The sequence below is a fragment of the Neofelis nebulosa genome, chromosome 3 (genome assembly GCF_028018385.1).
Source record: "Neofelis nebulosa isolate mNeoNeb1 chromosome 3, mNeoNeb1.pri, whole genome shotgun sequence".
Lineage (NCBI taxonomy): Eukaryota > Metazoa > Chordata > Mammalia > Carnivora > Felidae > Neofelis > Neofelis nebulosa.
The window spans coordinates 103,264,179-103,285,350 of record NC_080784.1 but is presented as its reverse complement, the minus strand read 5'-3'; the positions used below and the strand labels follow the sequence as shown (position 1 = coordinate 103,285,350).

Below are 21,172 nucleotides of genomic sequence, written 5' to 3'. Positions count from 1 at the left end.
CCAATTGCTTCTATTCAAATGTTCATCCTCTGAGAGAATCACTTTCTGAGAAAAAGTAACTCTTTCCTGTTTTAAGTCAGTATGAGATCTACAATGGGAAAACAAAGATAAAACCACAAACCCATGGTATACAAGAGAGATTTAGATATTCTATGAATGATCAGTCATAGAAACAACCATTATATCTTAATTCTGTCAGTAATATGTGTGTGAATAAAATATTTTATGGACAGGCACTTCATTAAGTTGGAAATTTTTCCCACATTTTATGATTAACCACACTAAAGAGATAGCTCAACCATATCTAATTTCTAACCTAATTTCAACCATATCTAATTTCTAACTAATTTCTAAGAATGCAAATGCTTTTAAACTTTATAAACTGTTTTCCCCCACAACTTTATTGAGGTATAATTGGTACACAAAAAATGCATATATTTAATGCACAAAATTTGATGAGTTTGGACATAGGCATACCCATGAAACTATTACAATTAAGGTAATAAACGTGTCTATCTTTGTACTCTCCATGCTTTTTGTAGTAATAACACTTAATATGAGATATGCCCTGTTAACAATTTGAGCATACAATATCATGTATTAATCATATTATTAACCATATTAATCATATTGTTAACAGTGGGCACTATATCTTACAGCAGATCCCTAGAACCTATTCATCTTGCACATATGAAATGCTATACTAATTCAACAACAGCTTTCCATTTCCCCTGCTCCCCTAGACCCAGGCAACCACCATTCTACTCTTGGTTTCTATAAGTTGAACTATTTTAGATACCTCACATAAGTGGAATAATGCAGTATTTACCTCTCTGTGATGGACTTATTTCAATTAGCAAAATGTCCTCCAAGTTTGTCCATGTTATTGCATATGGTGGATATCCTTCTTTTTTAAGGCTGAATAATACTCTGAAATATATATATATCATATTTTCTTTATCCATTCATTCATTGATGGATATTTAGGTTGTTTCCATATCTTGGCTATTGTGAATAATGCTGCAGTGAACATAAGAATTCATATATCTCTTTGAGATCCTGATTTCAATTCTTTTGACTATACCCATAAGTGGAATTGCTAGTTCATATGATAGTTCAATTTTTAATTTTCTAATGAACCACCATATTCTTTTCCATAGCTGCTGCACCATTTTACATTTCCACCAACAGTGTACGAGTGTTCCAATTTCTCCACATTCTTACCAATACTTGTTATCTTTTAGATTTAAAAAAAAGCCATTCTAGCAAGTGTGAGGTGATACCTCATTGTAGTTTTGATTTGCATTTCCCTAATAATTAGTGATGTTGAGCTTCTTTTCACATATATGTTGTCATTTGTATGTCTTCTCTGGAAAAATGTCTATTCAAGCCCTTGCTCATTTCTTAATTAGGTAATTTAATGTTGATTTCAGCAATTGAGTTATAGCAGTTTTTTAATGTATTTCAGATACTAATCCCTTATCAGATATATGGTTTGCAAATATTTTCTCCCATTCTGTGGATTGCCTTTTATTCTGTTTACTGTTCTTTGTTGTGCAAATGTTGTTTAGTTTTGATGTCGTCCTACTTGTGGATTTTTGCTTTTGTTGACTGTGCTATTGGTATCATATCCAAGAAATCATTGCTAAGACCAATGTCAAGATTTTCCCTTATGTTTTCTGCTAGGAACTTTACAGTTTCATGTCTTTTTCTTAAACTTTTTGTATTTATTTTGAGAGAGAGAACATGTGCACAAGTCGGGGAGGGGCAGAGAGAGAGGGAAAGAGAGAATCCTAAGCAGGCTCTGAGCTGTCAGCACAGAGCCCGACACAGGGCTTGAACTCACGAACTGTGAGATTATGACCTGAGCCAAAATCAAGAGTTGGAAGCCTAACTGACTCAGCCACCCAGGTACCCTGCAGTTTCATGTCTTACATTTAAGTCTTTAAGCCATTTAGAATTGATTTTTGTGTATGGCATAAGATAAGGGTCTAATTTCATTCTTTTCCATGTGGATATCCAGTTTTCCCTACACAGTTTGTTAAAAAGATTATACTTTCCCCATTGTGTATTATTGGCATTTTTGCTGAAAATTAATTGACTATATATGCATTCGTTAATTTCCAGGCCCTCTATTCTGTTCCGTTGGTCTATATGTCTGTCTTTATACCAGAATCATACTGTTTTAATTGCTGTAGATTTGTGATATATTTTGAAATCAAGAAGTATAATGGCTTCAGCTTTGTTTTTCTTTCTCAAGATTGTCTTGACTATTTGGGAACCTCCGTCGTTCCAAATGAGTTTTAGGATATTTTTTTCTATTTCTGTAAAAATGTAAAAAATGTCAGGGCACCTAGGTGGCTCAGTCAGTTAAGTGTCCAGCTTCAGCTCAGATCATGATCTCATGGTTCATGGGTTCAAGCCCTGCATTGGGCTCTATGCTGACTGCTCAGAGCCTGGAGCCTGCTTCAGATTCTGTGCCTCCCTCTCTCTCTGCCCCTCCCCTGGTCATGCTCTGTCTCTTTCTCTAAAAAAATAATAAGGAAACATTTAAAAAAATGTTTTTAATATAAAAAATGTCATTGGAATTTTGAGGAGGATAACATGGAATCTATAGATTTCTTTGGGTGGTATGGATATTAAATAATATTATCTTCCCATGTGTGATTGGCATGTTTCCATTTATTTTTGTCTTCTTTAATTTCTTTTACCAGTGTTTTGTAGTTTTCAGTGTGTAAGTCTTTCACCTCTTTGGTTAAGTTTATTCCTAAGTAATTCTTTTTGATACAATTGTAAATAGAATTGTTTTCTTAATTTCTTTTTCAAATAGCTCATTGATAGTTATAGAAACACATCTGATTTTTGTATGTTAATTTTGTATCCCACAACTTTACTGATTTTGCTTATTAGTTTAACTGTGTGTGTGTGTGTGTGTGTGTGTGTGTGTGTGTATACACTTTAGGGTTTTCTGCCTATAAGATCATGTCATCTGCAAAGAGAGACACTTTTAAATCTTTTTTTCTTACTCAAATGCCTTTTACTTCTTTTGCTTGCCTAATTTCCCTAACTAGGACTTTTAGTACTGTGCTGAATAGATGTGGCAAGAATGGGCATCCTTTTCTTGTTACTGATCTTAGAGGAAAAGCTTTTAATTGTTCACTAGTATGATGTTAGCTATCGCTTATCATAGATGGTCTTTATTGTGTTGAAATTAATTCCTTTATTATTTCTTTAAATAAGCTTTCTGTCCCTATTTCTCTCTCCTTCTTTAATGTGCATATTGGTACATTTGATGGTGTCCCATAATTCCCTGAGGGTTTCTTACACGCTTTCTCATTATTTTTATTTTTTGTGCCTCTGACTAAATAATCTCAAGTGACTTGTCCTCAAGTTCGCCCGTTCTTTCTTTTGCCTGGTCGAGTTAAATGTTGAAGTTCTCTATTGAATTTTTCAGTTCAATTATTAAATTCTTGAGCTCCAGAATTTGTTTGGTTCTTTTTTATAATTTCCATTTCTTTGTTAACTTCTTTTTTTTTCATATATTGGTTTTCTAATTTCATTTAGTTATCTGTGTTCTTTTGTGGCTCACTGAACTTATTTAAGATGATTGTTTTGAATTCTTTATCAGTAAATACATAGATACCCATTTCTTTAGGGCTGGTTTATTTTGTTCTTTTGATTGTGTCATATTTCCCTGAATCTTTATGTTCCTTGTGGCTTTGCATTGGTGTCTGCACATTTGAAGAAACAACCACCTCTCCCAGTATTTATGGATTGGCTTCAGCAAGGAAGCTGATCTTCACTAATTATCCTGGTTAGAGTTTCTGGGAGCCTCTCAAACCTTGTCTAAGGATATTTACACTCCACTCCTCTTCCTCCCTCTTGGGAGAAAACACTTGGATGGTTTTGTTTGTTTGTTTGTTTGTTTTTTGGTTTGTCTGTTTTCAGCATGCAAGGGTCAAAATTATTGGACTCTCAAAAAACTTAGAATATGGGTTATAGACATAAAAGGTCTCTCTTGGAAAAGATGTGTATTCTCTTCTTTTCTGCTATCAGATGAACCACCTTTAGTTCCATAGGCAGCAAGAAGCAGCTGATCTTCTTGATTTTTCCCATCATTTCCTCAAATACTACAGCTTTAGTGGCATATATCTGTCCCCCAGGTGAAATAGTTTTACTAACCGTTTCTCAAGCAAGTTTCTAGAACCTTTCAACTAGGAATAATAGCATAGTGCCCATTGTTACTGGTCCCACTTTTCTCCATTCAGCAAATTCCACATCACATTTTAGGGTCTGAGATTTGTAGCACATCAGTATCAGGAACCAAATTCCATGTCAGATAGAATACCCCCAGTCATAAGTAACAGAAGGGCTGCTTTAGATTGGTCTGAACACCAAAGACATTTATTTCATATATTAGGAATTCTAAAAGTTGGGTAGACTCCAGGGCCAATTGATTTAGCAGCTTAGAGATGTCATTAGGGACCCCAATTCTCTGCTGCCACAGAGTTGGCTTCCTGCTAAAACTGGTTACTCTCATGGTCATAATATGGCTGCTAGCATAATATACTAGAATAATATTCTTCTTTGATTATTTCTAGCAGGAGACTGAAACTAGCCCTTTTTCCCGGGAACTCCAGTAGGTCCTTGATCCATATTGGCTTTAGTCTACTCATCCCCCAATTAGCCAGTTAAAAGGGGGCATAGTCTTATCATAATTGGCTTACACTAATTTACTGAGGTAAAATGAATGTTGGAACATTATCTCCAAGATCCTCTATAGACAAGCCTTTGCCAGGGTACACTGATATGCAAATGAAAGTTCTAACTTCCTAATACCTTTTCTCTAGCCAACTTTCTTTTTTCTTTTTCTTTTTTTATTTTTATTTAAGTACAGTTGATACACAATGTTACATTCGTTTCAGGTGTAAAACTGAGTGGTTTGACAAGTTTATGCTTTATGCTGTGTTCACCACAAGTATAACTACTATCCGTCCCATTACATAGCTATGACAATATCATTGACTGTTCTTTATGTTCTGCTTTTTTATTGCTGTGACTTTATCATTCCATAATGGAAGGCCTGTATTTCTCTCTCCCCTTCACTCATTTTGCCCTACCCCCACCCCCACCCTCCTCCAATCTGGCAACCATCAGTTTGTCTCTGTATTTATAGTTCTGATCTGCTTTTTGTTTATCCTTTTTTTTAAAATTCCATTTATGAGTTCTAGCCAACTTGCTCCCTGTGCTCTGCTACTTCAAAAGTCTGAGTAGGGACTGACAGAAAAATTATTTGACAAAGCTATGCATTTGTCATTTTGCTTTTGGCTTAAGTCATTGTCAGCAACCAACACTTTATTTATTTTTAATATTTATTTTAATTCCAGTTTAGTTAATGTACAGTTCTATACATTACTCAATGCTCAATGATAAGTGTACTCTTAAACCCTTTCACTGTTTCACCCATCCACCCTATCTACTTCCCCTGTGGTAACTATCAGTTTGTTCTCTATAGTTGAGTCTTTTTTTTTTTTTTTTGGTTTGTCTCTTTATCCCTTTGTTCATTTATTTTGTTTCTTAAATTCCATGTACAAGTAAAATCATATGGCATTTGTCTTTCTCTGACTAACTTATTTCACTTAGTATTATATTCTCAAAATGTGTCCATGTTGCTGCACATGGCAAGATTTCATTCTTTTTCATTATGTATATATACCACATCTTCTTTATCCATCCAATCATCTGTGGACACTTCAGATGCTTCCATGATTTGGCTATGTAAATAATGCTGCAATAAACATAAGGATGCATATATCTTTTCAAATTAGTGTTTTCATATTCTTTTGCAAATGCCAGTAGTGGGATTACTGAATCATATCATGATTCTATTTTTAATTTTTTGAGGAACACTTTTCCACAGTGGCTGCAGTTTGCATTCCCACCAACACTGCAAGAGGGTTACTTTTTCTCCATATCCTCACCAACTTGTTGTTTCTTGTGTTTTGATTTTAGCCATTCTGACAGGTATGAGGTGATATCTCATTGTAGTTTTGATTTGCATTTCCTTGATGATGAATGATGTTGAGCATCTTTTCATATGTCTCTTGGCCATCTGTATGTCTTTGGAGAAACGTCTATTCATGTCTTCTGCCCATTTTTATTTGGATTCTTTGGGGTTTTTTGGTGTTCAGTTATGTAAGTTCTTTATATATTTTTGATACTAACCTCTTAATGGACATTTGCAAATTATCTTCTCCTATTCAGTAGGTTATGTTTTAGTTTTGTTGGTTGTTTCCTTTGCCGTGCAAAAGACTTTTATTTTAATGTAATACCAATAGTTTATGTTTGCTTTTGTTTCCCTTGCCTCAGGAGACATATCTAGAAAGATGTCATAGCTGACGTCAGAGAAAATAAAGGCCATGTGTGAAAAACCGCCTGTGCTCTTTTCTAGGATTTTTATGGTTTCAGGTCTCACATTTAGATCTTTAATCCATTTTGAGTTTGTTTTTGTGTATGGTGTAAGAAAGTGGTTCAGCTTTTATTCCTTTGGAAACTGGAGAGTTTCCAGTTCTGTTAAAAATGATGTTGGTATTTTTTTTAGGAATTGCATTGAATCTGTAGATCGCTTTGGGTAGTATGGACATTTTAACAATATTTATTCTTCTAATCCATGAACATAGAATATCTTTCGATTTGCTTGTGAGTTCTTAAATTTCTTTCATCATTGTTTTATAGTTTTCAGAGTATAGGTCTTTTACGTCCTTGGTTAAATTTATTCTGAGGTATTTGCTTATTTTTGATGCATTTGTACATAGGATTATTTTCTTAATTTGTCTTTCTGCTACCTCACTACTAGTACATAGAAATGCAAAGGATTTCTGTATATTGATTTTGTGTCCTGAGACCTTACTGAATTCATTTATCAATTCTAATGTTTTCTGGTGGAGTCTTTAGGGTTTTCGATATATAGTATCATGCCATTTGCAAATAGTAAAAGCTTTACTTCTTCCTTGCCAATTTGAATACCTTTTATTTCTTTTCTCTGATTGCTGTGGCTAGGACTTTAGTACTAAGTTAAATAACTGGTGAAGGCAGACATCTCTGTCTTGTTCCTGACAGTAGAGAAAAAGCTCTTGGTTGTTCCCCATTTAGGATATTAGCTGTGGGTTTTTCATATATGGCCTTTATTATGTTGAGGTATGCTCCCTCCAAACCTACTTTCTTGAGGGTTTTTTGTTTTTTGTTTTTTGTTTTTTGTTTTTATCAAGAATGGATGTTGTACCTTGTCAGATGTTTTTTTCTCATCTACGGAAATGATCATATGGTTTATATACTTTCTCTTGTCATCAGCCAACACTTTAATAATTCTGGACTCCCTGGATCATTTAGGAAGTCTTTAAGGTTGAAAGTAACATAACCCTAAAGTAGTGGCTTAAGCAAATAGACTTGTATTTGTGTCACATAAGAAATCTTGACATATGTATTTACTTGTATTGGCTCAGTAACATGACAATATCAAGGTTATCATCTATGATTATCTGTCTTTTTATATATGTCTCTCACCTCAGGGTGACAAAATGGCTGCTGCAATTTCAGTTATCAAGTTTATATTTTAATCCAGAAGGGGGAATGGTGACCCATATAATTAGCCAGAATTCATGACCCATGGCAACGCCTGACTGGTGGGTGTCCAAAGAGAATGGGTCTGCATAAAGCAAACATATTATCTTCTGCACACTGCAAACTGGATAATGTATGTAAGCATTTAGACTTCAATGCAGAGTAATTTACTTTCTTCCAGCATATGGAAATGAGTTAATAGGTGATGATAGGCATAAGGATCTAAATATGTCCAATCAACTACCCTGTTCTGTAGGAATGCTTCAGGCTGTCTACTTGTAGCGACTCTCCTAGACATGGGAGACCCAGTGCTATCCATAGCCCCTTGTTTCAGGTTTTCAGCCCAACTTCCTGGGTTTCTATCCAAAAGACTCCAGTTGGTTTGGTGAATTGAATCACAATTGAGGCTGCAGGAAGTTGTGGCTGACCTGTTTTTTTGTTACCCACAAAAGCCTGTATGATCTATTCTCATAACTTCTTCACAGTGTCCATGTGAGGAATAAGGGATTCCTTGAATCTATCTTTCTTCTTCTGTCTCCCAAAGTGGCCTTTGCCATTTTGGATTGGCAAGCTCTGGCAGACTGTGGAGATGACTTTGTCTCCTTGCCTAAGCCTCAAGAGTTGTCCTGTTCTTTGCTTCAACTCTCTTATCTTCCCTCTTCATCTCTTATAACTCACTGGACAGAGGGTGTGAAGAGGCTATAGTAGAGGTAGAAAGGATTATAGCAAAAGGGACTCCATTTTGGCCTTCATTAAGTCCTGCTTTGTTCCCACAGCATCTAGGAGCTGGATGCAGAATAGGGCAAGACTAGAGGATCTACTTCCCCCACCTCCACCATTCTCAGACTCGTCCTACTCTGAACAAAGAAAAGACTGAAGCCCTCCTGATGACGCCTTGGAATCTCAGACCTACTTGGAACCAAGGCAGCAAGTAGGAGGTAATTGTCTTCTGTTGCCTCCAGTTCCTACTCTCTTCACTGTTAGAACAGAGCATCACTCTCCTCCATATGAACTTCCCTTCTGAGCCTGCTTCCTAAATCCTGTCACAGAACTCTCCCCTCCCACACTGGTGGTTCTGTTCTAAGGCAAACAGAAATAAAAAAAATTACTCTAGATTTCTGAGTCTAGGGAACTGGCTAATGGTTTTTCACAACTGGCGCTTGAAGGAATATGATACATATTTTCACTTTTCGATGGATACTGGGCATTCATATATATAGAAGTGATATACATGTAGAAAGTCAACACCAGAGACCCAAATACAACTCATGAACAGATGTGGCTTCCCAGGCAATGAAGATTAGGTAGTAGGAAGTGTTCAGATCCAAAGAAGCTAAGTGGTGACAGCATTTTATATGTATCCAGGACCCCCTGTGCTCCTCTTTTCCAGACACTTCAGGTTTTGGCAAAAGGCTTAAGGTAAAATAGGCACTGATTGTTTGGAAGGGCAGAATTTTTATAGGGTTTTTTGTTTGTTTGTGTGTGTGTTTTTTTATTTGTTTTGGTTTGTTTGTTTTTGGGTTTTTTCCAAGCATATTATTGTTAGCAATACTCAAAAGCAGCCATGTGTTTTCCTAGATCCTTCACTTGCTGTTGTGTCCTAGCAGGCTCTCAGTGCTATCTACTTTGGGAGAGGTGTATAGTATCCTTGGCTCTAAAACACATCCCTGGTTCCCTGATTAGGTTATTGGCTACTCAAGAATGACTCTTAAAGATGCTATAAAGGGAAAAGTGAAGGAAATCATGGGCTTTTGGTAAAAGGAAGTCACTAAAATGTTTTAAGTAGAGAAATATAATAGAATTTTCTACTTGATGTGTAAAATACAAGTTTTAAGGTAGCAGAACTAGCAGTATATTAACTGGTTAGGAAGCTATCAAAATAGCCATGCAAGAGACAGTGAGGGAAGTGGGGTGTACAGATGGAGAACAGGGTACAGGTTTGAGGAATGTTTGGAAGAAAAACTGATAATTGAATTGATATAGAAAATGAGTGTCAGGAATGAGTTCAGAATGACTGTCAGGTTTGTGTAATGGGTAACCTATGAATTCTGTCCTTTTAACTGAAGTTTCAGGACTTAGGACAAAAGACGGGTTTGAGAGAAAGAGGTGTTTTGAGTTTCAAGTACTGACAAGTACACATCTATGAGTATATGCATCCACGTTCAAGTGTCATTTCTTTTTTTTTTTAATTTTTTTTTAATGTTTATTTATTTTTGAGAGAGACAGAGACAGAATGTGAGTGGGTTAGGGGCAGAGAGAGAGGGAGACACAGAAGCAGAAGCAGGCTCCAGACTCTGAGCTGTCAGCACAGAGCCCGACGCGGGGCTTGAACTCACGAGCTGTGAGATCATGATCTGAGCCGAAGTCGGACGCTCAACCGACTGAGCCACCCAGGCGCCCCCAAGTGTCATTTCTTTAAGAAAAGCTCCTGTGACCAGTTACAGGGTATGGGTCTCTATCTCATAACATCCTGTGCTTTTCTGTTGTGCTAATCTCAGTTTAAGGAAGTAACCAATTGTTCAGTTAACCGTTTAGTATAATCTTCAGCAGGACAGCCTCTATTTCCCTGGCCTATGCCAGAGCCCTTGTCATAGTAGACACTCAGTAATATCTAATGAGTGAATTCTAGGTGCTTTTCAGTCACCTAAGAATTAGTTATTGTTATCTCACACTTTACATATGTAGAGCTGGAGATTCTGAGAAATAAAGTAACTTATATGTGGTCATACATGGAGTGAGTGTAGGGATGCCAGATTTAGCAAATAAAAATACAGAATGCACAGTCAAAATTGCATTTCAGATAAACAATAAATTATTCTTTAGTGTAAATATGTCCCAAATATTGCATGCGATATATAATATACACCCTTAAGTGAGTGGCATTTGACTCAGAACTATGTGACTCCAAAGTCCAACTCTTTCTACTCTCTCACTGAGAGGGAACACCACTCCTATACTGAAAACCATGTGAGAGATTATACCAGCATCAGTCCTCTTTCCCTGTTAATAAAAATTTTTGTTTTATATCAGGTTATGTTGTTTTTAAATTCTTGCTTTGATGAAAGTAACCCAGTTTACACCTGTCAGAATAGCAAAAATTAACAACACAGGAAAACAAGAGACTGGTGAAGATACAGAGTAAGAGGAACACTTTTACACTGTTGGTGGGAATGCAAACTAGTGCAGCTACTCTGGAGAAGAGTAATTTTTGGTCCCCCCAAAATTAAAAATAAAACTACCCTATGATCCAGCAATTCCACTTCTGGCATTTACCCCAAGGATACAAAAATACAGTTTGAAGGGGCATGTGCACCCTGATGTTTATAGCAGCAGCATCAACAATAGCCAAACTATGGAAAGATCCCAAAAGTCCATTGACTGATGAATGGATAAAGAAGATGTGGCATATATATACATGGACTATTACTGACTGAGCTATCAAAAACAATGAAATCTTAAAAAAGGAGAAAAAGAATGAAATCTTGCCATTTGCAGTGATGTGGATGGAGCTAGAGTGTATTATGCTAAGTGAAATAAATCAAAGAAAGACTAATACTGTATGATTTCACTCATATGTGGAATTTAAGAAACAAAACAGATGAGCATATGGGAAGGACAAAAAGAGACAAAGAAGCAAACCATAAGGGACTATAAAGAACAAACCGAGGGTTGATGGAGAGAAGGTGTGCAGAGGATGGGCTAAATGTGCAATGGGTATTAAGGAGGGCACTTGTGATGAGCTCTGGATTTTTTAATATGTATGTGCTGAATCACTAAGTTCTACACCAGAAACCAATTTTACCATATATGTTAACTAACTAGAATTTAAATAAAAACTTGGGAAAGGAAGAAAAAGAAAGAGAAAGAAAGAAAGAAAGAAAGAAAGAAAGAAAGAAAGAAAGAAAGAAAGAAAGAAAGAAAGAAAGAAAGAAAGAAAGAAAGAAAGAAAGAAAAGAAAAGAAAGAAAGGAGGAAAGAAAAAAAAGAAGGAAAAGAAAAAAGGAAAGGAAAGAAAAGAAAAGAAAGAAAAAAACGAAAAGAAAAAAAGAAAAGAAAAAAGAAAGTTTATCCTGGGTGCGAAGCAGCAACTAATGGATTCCAAATGTTTTGTTAGAGTCCTTCTGGAATGCCTTCTCCAATTATAAAGGTAAACGAAAACTACTTGGACTTTCTGCAGTATCAGACACAGGGAAATGAGGTTAAAGGACTCTCCCTGAGTAGAAGCACTCCCCACCCACTTTTGTGGTATTTTGAGCCACTCAAGAGTTGTGGCCTCTATCAGATGACTATGTACGTCAAAGACAATGCTTTATAGTTTATGAGTTTCCTCATAGACGTTCTGTAATGCTCTGGAAACAAGATAACAGTGTGGTTCTAGCAATTTTCCTGAGTGATCTTTAGGGCTGTCCTGTGTGGTTAATTTGATCTGTGGAGCTGCTATGTTATGGGTAATTTTGAAACACGGGGTTTGCTTATCTGTCTTTCTTCCCTAGGTGACAACATTAAGGCGCTGGTTCAAAGGGTAGTACCAGGCTTTTCTCAAAGGACCTAGAAAGGCTCTTGCATACATTTTCTCTCTCCCTGTCTTTTTTTCTGTCTGTCTGTATATACATGGAGAGACAACATGTAAATTCTATTCTAGAACATTAATACTGGTTCTCTTCTGAATAGTGTGATTTCAAAATAATTTTTACTTTTTCTTTACGTCTTTCTATATTTTTTGAATTTTTGACAAAAGCAGCATCACCTTTAAAATAACAATAAACACTATTCTGTCCGTGGGAAAAAAAGTCTCAGCTTTCCCTTTATCAAGCATGGATTATCCTCATAACTGATACTCTCCTGTTTGTTTCTCTTCTCCTCTTATGAAAGAAAGATAAAAGAGAAATAAGATAAAGAAAAAGAATCTTCTGACAGTTTATTCAATTAAAAGGCAAAAAAAATCAAAAAAGCTCATGAAAAAAGAAAATAAAATATTGGTCTTAACACAGAGAGACAGTTACCTTTGGTTTAAATTGTAAGCAATGAAATCATGTAAGGTCAGAATTTGATGTACAAGTTCTATTCAAAAGAAATTTGCAAGCAGATATTCCTAAAATTGACATTTCTAAGCAGTAAAAAATTTCAGGACAGAGAGCACCTGTTAGAACTTTGAGCCTCAGGCACGAATAGGTATTACCACTGACAACACAAAGCCATCTTCATCATTCAGTTCCTAACAGTTGATTCTTACCCAACAATATAAGCCCATTGTTCAAATTGATTTCTTCTCCCTGCAGCCCCCAGAAGCTGCTACCATTAAGAAGGGTTCTTCTCAAATAGTTTTTGAAACATTTTTGTCTGTAGAAAACCACTGGAATGCAGAAGAACTGGTGAGGTTCCATGGAACAAACATTGAAGCTTCAATTATATTTTAGGCTTTGTGTCACCAGCCCCAACTCTGTGGTACAAACAGAGGCACAGTAACCGTCCCCAAACAGTATTTTTCTTGCTTTCCTTCTACCTGCTTTGCAGATATCCCTCCCAGCTAATTCTGAAAAGGCTGGTGGGAGGTCACTAGTGTTTGCTAACTCACTCTGCTCCCACCTAGCACTTACCATACCTGCTCTCTTCTTCATCTCACTGTGATGATATCCTGAAGCTGCCAATAATGTATTGCTTCTGACAAAACTCCCTTCTCCTGATTTTCCTCTGAAAAGCACAGCCTTGGGTTTCTTAAGGTCTATAAATGTTAGTGAAACAACTCTTTAGTTTTTCATACTTTATTGTAGCCCCTGCTGTAACCCCTAGACAATCTGAGTAGTAAACACCTTGGTCTACTTCCTCCCTTGACTTTCTTCCTTCCCCACTGCCCATCTTGATCCTTTGTTCTTGAACTAAACTTGAGATGTGGACACTTGTGATTGTTTGAATAAATTTTTTTCTTTCCTGAAAGGTTCTTCAGTCCTATGGTCAAATAAGCCCATTGTGGGCCACCCTTGCTGGCCTTCTAGATTTACCCAGATATCCCTGCATTCTAAGATGAATGTGGCATAAGCTATCCAACCCACTCTATTTTCCATGAATTTATATTTGTGGTTCCAAATATAACAAAGTGCTATGGGATAGAAATGTTAAGAATTCCAGCCAGTACTTGAAGTTGCCAGGACTTATAAGCAAGCACTCCAGATCTTCTTTTTCAAGATAGCCATGAGTGATGCCACATAGTTATGTAGGCAAAAAGCACACAGATACCCATTGCCCCAGGAGAAGGGTGAAACAGAATCTCAATATGGCCTGATCATAAGACCTCTCCTAAAACCTTTTGATGTGCATGGCTGGTTGCTAGAAAAGAGGCAGACAGATTTGTATAGATGCCAAGCAACCTCCTGGGAGAAAAAGGGGGTGGAAAGCCTTTTAAATAAAGCTCAGTTAATTAGAGGCACCTCTGTGGCTCGGTCAGTTAAGCATCCAACTTCAGCTCAAGTCATGATCTCACAGCTCGTGAGCTCAAGCCTCTTGTCAGGCTCTGAGCTGACAGCCTGGAGCCTGCGTCAGATTCTGTGTCTCCGTCTCTCTCTTGCCTCTCCCCTGCTCATGCTCTGTCTGTCTCTCTCTCAAAAATAAATAAATACTAAAAAAGATTTTTTTTAAAAGAAACCTCAGTTAATTAGAACCTTCTGATGAATCAGGATGGTTCTAATTGAGATTCTTCTGCAGTTTGAAAGGATGACAGGTTCCAGTGGAAAGCATACCATATGGGTTGTGGAACCTGGTCTGAAGGGTTCATGGGGCAGGGAGATCTATACCACATAGCTGAGGCTGGAAGGCCTCCCCAGGGAACCCCTCTGGCCTAGAACTCAGTCTTTAGAACAAAGACTGTGGACATGTGGACTGGCTGGCTCTCTCCTTAGAGCCCAGTGTGGCAGCACTTCAGCCTGGGCATGCTCTAGGACAGCAAGAACATCATTTCACCAGGAGGTAGTGTCCATTGGCCTCTGTGGAACCCACAGCAGCAAACTAAAGCAAGAGTTTCTTCTACCTGGTGCTTAAGAGTCAAGATGGACCTTTCTGAACTGAGTAGGCACCTAGCTTTCATGGTGATTCATGTGGGTTGGGGGTTGAGGAACTGGGAAGGGCTCAAGACTCAGATATTGGACTTGTTGATGAATTGCAGGTGAAGCTAAAGTAATTAGTGGCTAAAATTAGAGCTTTATGAGAGCTTTAAGAAAGGGCTTACCTACTTGTTGTTAGTTTTACTAACAGAGAGAGGGCTCACTCATTTCCATTTTTGTTGGTTTTGGGGCATCTTGGTAGCTCAGTCAGTTAAGCATCTGACTTCCGCTCAGGTCATGATCTCACAGATTGTGAGTTCAAGCCCCTCATTGGGTTCTGTGCTAACAACTCAGAGCCTGGAGCCTTGCTTCGGTTTCTGTGTCTCCCTCTCTCTCTGCCCCTGCCCCTCTGCTCTGTCTCTCTCAAAAAATAAATCAATATTAAAAAACAATTTTTTTTGTTAGTTTTAAAATTATTGTCCACTGTAAGTCAGTGAGATTGCAGATGTATACTTTTAACTTTAATTTCTAAAATATTAAATAATTCTGGGTTTTAAAATTATAAGTTAATATGGTTGTTTGACCTACCCTGGTCTCTTTAATAAGCTGGATCCATCCCACACAGGTTTTTGGAATTAATCTGGATTGCCTCCTCTTCGGCTGGTTCTACTTGCCAGTTCTTGCCCTGTGATTCCTGGCTCTTTGATTTGAATCCATCTCCAAAACTTAGCCCTCCCTGTGTGCCCAGCCCTCCCAGACTGATTCCCTGTTCCAGGTCAGGTTTTTTAGGCTGACAGAGATATACTCTCTTTCCAGCCAGGACTTTAGCAAATACCCACCTTTCTCCTGTCCTCAGCTTCCACTCCCAAGCTGCCTCCTTGTTAGTGGAGAAGTAGGAGCACTGGGAAACAGAAGCCACAGTTCACCCCAACACTGTGTGTGTCTGTGCTGCAGCCTTGTCTTTTCAAGCTATGTCACACACTGATGCTTCATTTATGAATGGCAAGGACTAAGCTAGAGGGTCCCACTGTGCATTATGAATTAAGGAACAAACATTATTTTTTGTGTAATAACTTTGAGATGCATGTAAAAAATGTTTCCTTCAAATCAAATGTGAATTTTGGCCTTGGAGTACTACTCACAGTGCATTCATAGCTCTCAGTTTTTGACAGAATCATGATGATGCAAAGTTTTATAAAAGTTAAAGCCTTGAAAAAAATGGAAATTTTTAACAAGTAACAAAGCATTGTATCAAACATTGGTATGCATTTCCCCTTCTGAGGAGGGAAAGATGGAGGTTGATTAGAGTTGATATAATGGAAAGAAATGCTGAAATCCTGGCATTAATTTTACCTTAAAAATCTGGAGTTTTTATTCACATCAACTTGGTAATATAAGCATAGCAATGGAGAAATTTGCCCAAGACTTGGTCTTCCCACCTTTATTCAAATTACCATCTTTATTACTTTCCATATCTTAACAAGGGAAAAACTGAAAGTAAGAGAGGTGTGTGCACCACAATGACTGCAGTCATACCTTCCATCACTGAAAATGAGAATGAGCAAGCAATTTGTTTTTCCACATTCAGAATTTTATTTTTTAAAAAAGCACAATTTTCAATGCCATTAAGATGAAAAGCAATCAACAAAGGTAAGAAAATTCACTGTGGAGGAAATGAAATTCCTTCTTAAATCACAAACCCAAGGTTTGATCGTATCAGGAATCCCCTGCCCATACTCAAAAACAATCTTTTTTCCCTGTAACATATCCTTTTTAGTCACGCATGATGGTGTGTCTCATGCACACAATCATGAACAGATTTTTTTAAATCAAATTCTTAAGAGACTTGTTAAGTTAGGACTGCTTGTATCTTTCTTTGAGGTTCTTTGGCAAAAATGATCAAATTACAAAAGCTTTCTAAGATTTCAAACCTAAAAAGATTGTGTTTTAATTTGGGGTGGGGAGGGGTAGTAAGGAAAGACAGGTCTAGTTTTTATCTTTAGCGAAATCAAGATGAGCAAACTGAAAGGAAGATTGGGTTGGGGTTTATGCAAACAGTCTCTTCCTCTCTACCCCCTTCCCTGCCCTGCCTGCAGAGAAATTCACCTGTGCATTTCTATATTTTATCCCTTCATTCCCAGGGTGCTGCTAGTCAGTCCTGGACAATTCTAGAATTTTATGTAAGTCTTAGATTGAATGAACAAGGTCAATATTTCTTAGGGTCAACTTCTAAAAGCAGAGTCCAAATTGAAAAACATAACAAGACTCACTATTCATTCAAACTGACATGAACAGAAATCATTTGGAACCATGTGGCCATAACTGTCCAGAGATATTTATTAGGGACCCATTTATATCTAAAACTGAACTAAGTAAAATGTACAGTCCTAACCTAACAGGCATGGTTGATAACAATAGTGATGATAACTACTTAACAAGTAATTACCATATGCCAGGCATTTATATTCTCATTCAATCCCTATAGCCATTCTAATAATTAGATATTATTGTGACTGGTTTATGGAGAGGGAAACTGAAGTTAAGAACCATTAAGCAATTTGCCTGAGGCTGCACACATGCACTGTCCTGGTCTCTGAAAAACACACTACTAAATTGTATTCTTCTTAAGCCTAAGTAAAGATTGAACATATAGGACTGGAGACAGCCTCTTCCCCCTTATTTGCTTGATCGTAAATGTGTTAAGTGCATGGGGTCCTTGGATGGAGGAGGAATTAGAGAAAATAAAAAAAATCTCTTCTTCAGATAGCCCAAGATACTAGCTTCCTAGAATGACTTTCTAGAGAGAAATAAGGAGGAAGCAGAAACTAAAGGAACCATAAAATATGTATATTGCTTTTTATCCCCCAGATGACCAAAGTTGACAGAAGAAATATACTCTAGTTAAAAATTGAACAAAGAAATGTATAAAATAATCCCACCAGAGAAAATTGCTGTTAATGGTTTGTGTATACTTTCCTGGATTTCTCCTACATATAAATATATAATTATTTTAAAATAAGATCATTATAGGGGTGCCTGGGTGGCTCAGTCAGTTAAGCATCTGACTTTGGCTCAGGCCATGATCTCCTAGTTCATGAGTTCCAGCCCCACATTGGGCTCTGTGCTAACAGCTCAGAGCCTGGAGCCTGCTTCAGATTCTGTGTCGTCCTCTCTCTCTGCCCCTCCCCAGCTCACACTCTGTCTCTCTCTCAAAAATAAACATTTTTAAAAATTTTTAAATAAGATCATTATGTACACACATACTTTTCATTTAATAATATGTTACATCATTTTTTAAATATTTTAATTTTTTCCTGGGAGTTCTTGGTATTACATTGTATGGATCTACAATAATTTATTTATCTAATATTTGTATTGATTTGGACATTTAAATTAGTTTTAAATTTTTCATTCTAACAAATATTCTACAATAAATATTTTTATGGAAACTTTTTTCAATGTGTATAAAATAAATCTAGAAATGCAACTGTGCAAGTCAAAGGAAAGGCATATTTAAATTTTTAAGAACTATTGTCAAATACCCTGTGTTTTCTATTTCTAACCCAACACTGTACAAAAGTGCCTATTCCCTTCATATTTTTGCCAATACTGGGTATTATTAATCTTTTTAACATTTGCCAGTGTGATGAGTGAATTGTATCTTATTATTTTTTATTTAACTGTTAAGTTAGTAAACATCTTTTCATTTGTTTATTTGGCCACTTATATTTTTTTCCTGTGAATTCCTAAATCTGTTGTCTTTTTCTATTGGTAATTTATTAATTTTTATGAAGTTCTTAGATATTAGAGATACTTTCGCATTTGTCTGCTATACATATTGCAAATTTGGTTTCCTAATTTATCTTTTGACAAATTTTTCTTCTCCTCCTCCTTCTGCTCTTTTTTTCTCCTTTTCTGTCTCCTCCTTTTCATCCTCTTGTCTCTTTCTCTCACTCTCTCTGCCATATAGATGTTTGTAATTCTTGTGTCAAAAGTTTATGACCTTTGGACTTCATGTATTTATTAGAAGTGGCTTTGGTAGTCCCAAGAGTATACAAATACCAATTCATGTTTTCTTCTAGTACTTTAATTTTTTTTTCAAAATAAAATATTTAATCTAAGTTGATTTCATTCAAATTTAGCTAGGAATCTAGGTTTTCATGTAAAATCATCTGTTTTAAAATGTCTGCTTTAAAAATATATGTGTTACTGTATGAGTCAAATAAAACAACCTTGGTGGCCAGATTTGGCCATAGAATGACAGTTTGTGACTTTTCATTATAAAAATTCCACATAAGAAATTAAACAAGACCAGACTGTTTTTGTTACATTGCTGACAGATAAAAGGAGTGCATACAGTCTGTAATTAAATGCAGGAAAAACTGTGTAACTGCCACTTTGAAAGTAATGACCTTCAAGCTCCATCTCCTGAGGAAAATTACTTAAACTCTCTCTTACTTAACTCATCTGCAAAATGGAGATAATAGTTTTCAGAAGGCATTAATTGTACTTTGACCTTGTATGGGGTCTAGCACATGGGATAAGTCATTAAGTAGTTATTATGAAAACACAAATAAGGATGCTATAATTAAGTACTAAACTGATATAGAGATATGTTTTAGGTCATGAAGATAAAGTTGTAAGAGAGATGGAATTGAAGGCCTTGAAGAATGCATAGGATTTGTCCGTGCAAATAAAAGGGCATTCCAGGTTTGGGAAACAGCATGAACAAAGCCATAGATATAGGATTCTTGTGTGTCAGTTGCGCATCTCTGCAGAGGAGGGGTGTGAATGAGGAGAGAGAGGAGGGGACATGGCTTGGGCAGAATTGTTGGGAATAGGCTGTATTAGACCTGTTGAACTCAGTAAACAAGGGTTACAGCTGTGGACTAAGTACTTTGGAGACAGACCACAGGAGTCTATGACAGTATGAAGTTTGGTAACAATGGCTGAGCAGTAACTGGGAACTCGGAACATTCACATGGAAGTTGCTGTGACTATGGATAAGAATGTAAAATTATTAATGCCTAATATTTATTGTCACTAACATTATCAATAATATGTCACTAATATAAAACATATTTCAAGAGGTTTTTAAATCTTGTCATTTAAGCTTCCTTATCACTTGACATTACAACAACTGTAATAAGGTAGGTGCCATCCTTATTCTTGTTTAACAGATGAAAACACTGAGGTATAGAGAGGTTAAGATACTTAGAAAGAGAGATATCTTCAATAACACTAACAGGTCTGCCACTTTGGGATCTTTAGAAAAACTACTCATGAAATCAATCCAAAGGCCACCTTTCAAGGATAAACACCAAGCTCTCACCCTCTTCTGAATGCACCTCAGGACATAGATCAATAGGCAAGATGAAGATGGGGTCACAGTGTCTTGGTGACATCTGCACCCTCGGAGTGTGATGTATCCAACAGCCTTTCAGATTAGAAATTAGTGAAAAAGTAAGGCTCCCAGACCAGAGAAGGTCTATTCAGGTAAAAAAAAAAAAAAAGTGTTCATTTTTGACTCATTGATTTTCTCTGCTCATTGAGTCATGATTGCTTAATGTTGCCAGTTGCTTCAATAATTCCCTCTTTCCTCTTTTGACTATTAGGTACTTTCTCTCACTTTTCCTTTTCAGTTTTGGGGATTTTTCAGATTGTAATTTGCTACTAAGAAGCGGGGGAAGAGAAAACCATTGATTTTTATAACTATTTAACATTTAGGTAAACCAAGTCTCAGAATAATCAAGAATCTTGTCCAAAAAAACAAAGTTAATCTCTGTTAGCAATAGAACTCAGTTGTCTTAACATTCCTCTTAGGATCTTTATCATCCAAACATTTTTTAAGTTATCAGCTTCTAGGATGTTGTGCTAATTTCATTCCTGACATCCAGTAAGTTCAGCTTTAATTTTTCAAGCCCCTAAAAGCAAAGCAAGTCATTCTCTTGATATCCCTAGGTGAGTTAAATGACCACTCAGTAAAAAGTGGAGAAGACAGGAAGTCTGACAGATAATTAATCCTGAAGCTTATATATTCAAAGGGCAATTATGGGAAAGTTCTTTCATATAATGAGCAGAAATCTGTTTTCCTGGAATATCAACTCACAAATCTAAGGCTGAATCAAACTAATGTTTTATAATGTGAACCCAGAATGAGCCTGGGATCCACTGTTCCATTCCAGGGAGCAGAGAGCATAGCCCCAGTGACTGTTTTAGATTACCCTTCTTTTTAATTCATGTTTTCAGAATACACGGTGCCAGATGTTTCACATCTGAAATATGAACAGCTACCTCCTATCAGTGCAAACAGAAACTCTGCTACATGTTGGGTTTCTTTTGAATTTTAAAAGACAACAAAAAATCTTATATATTTGATGTGCCTATGGTTTGCATGAAAATACCTCTCTTTGGTTTGTGAGAATTCATGAATAGATGCATATTTTTTGATAGATGGTATATCAGCAAACTTTTGTTAGCATCTCCATAATATATCTCAAATTTATCAACTTATCTTCA

The 21,172-nt window shown here is 36.6% G+C and overlaps 1 protein-coding gene across 3 annotated transcripts in view; it reads left to right on the top strand.

Moving 5' to 3' along the window:
- ADAD1 (adenosine deaminase domain containing 1) overlaps positions 1-8,735 on the top strand; it is a 103,283-nt gene extending 94,548 nt beyond the window's left edge. For all 3 annotated transcript variants that reach the window (XM_058721458.1, XM_058721455.1, XM_058721456.1), the window contains one exon: positions 8,397-8,735. In XM_058721458.1, coding sequence (XP_058577441.1) covers positions 8,397-8,432 — 36 coding nt within the window. In that variant the 3' untranslated portion in view covers positions 8,433-8,735. The remainder of the gene's footprint in view (positions 1-8,396) is intronic.
- The last annotated feature ends 12,437 nt before the right edge of the window (positions 8,736-21,172 follow it).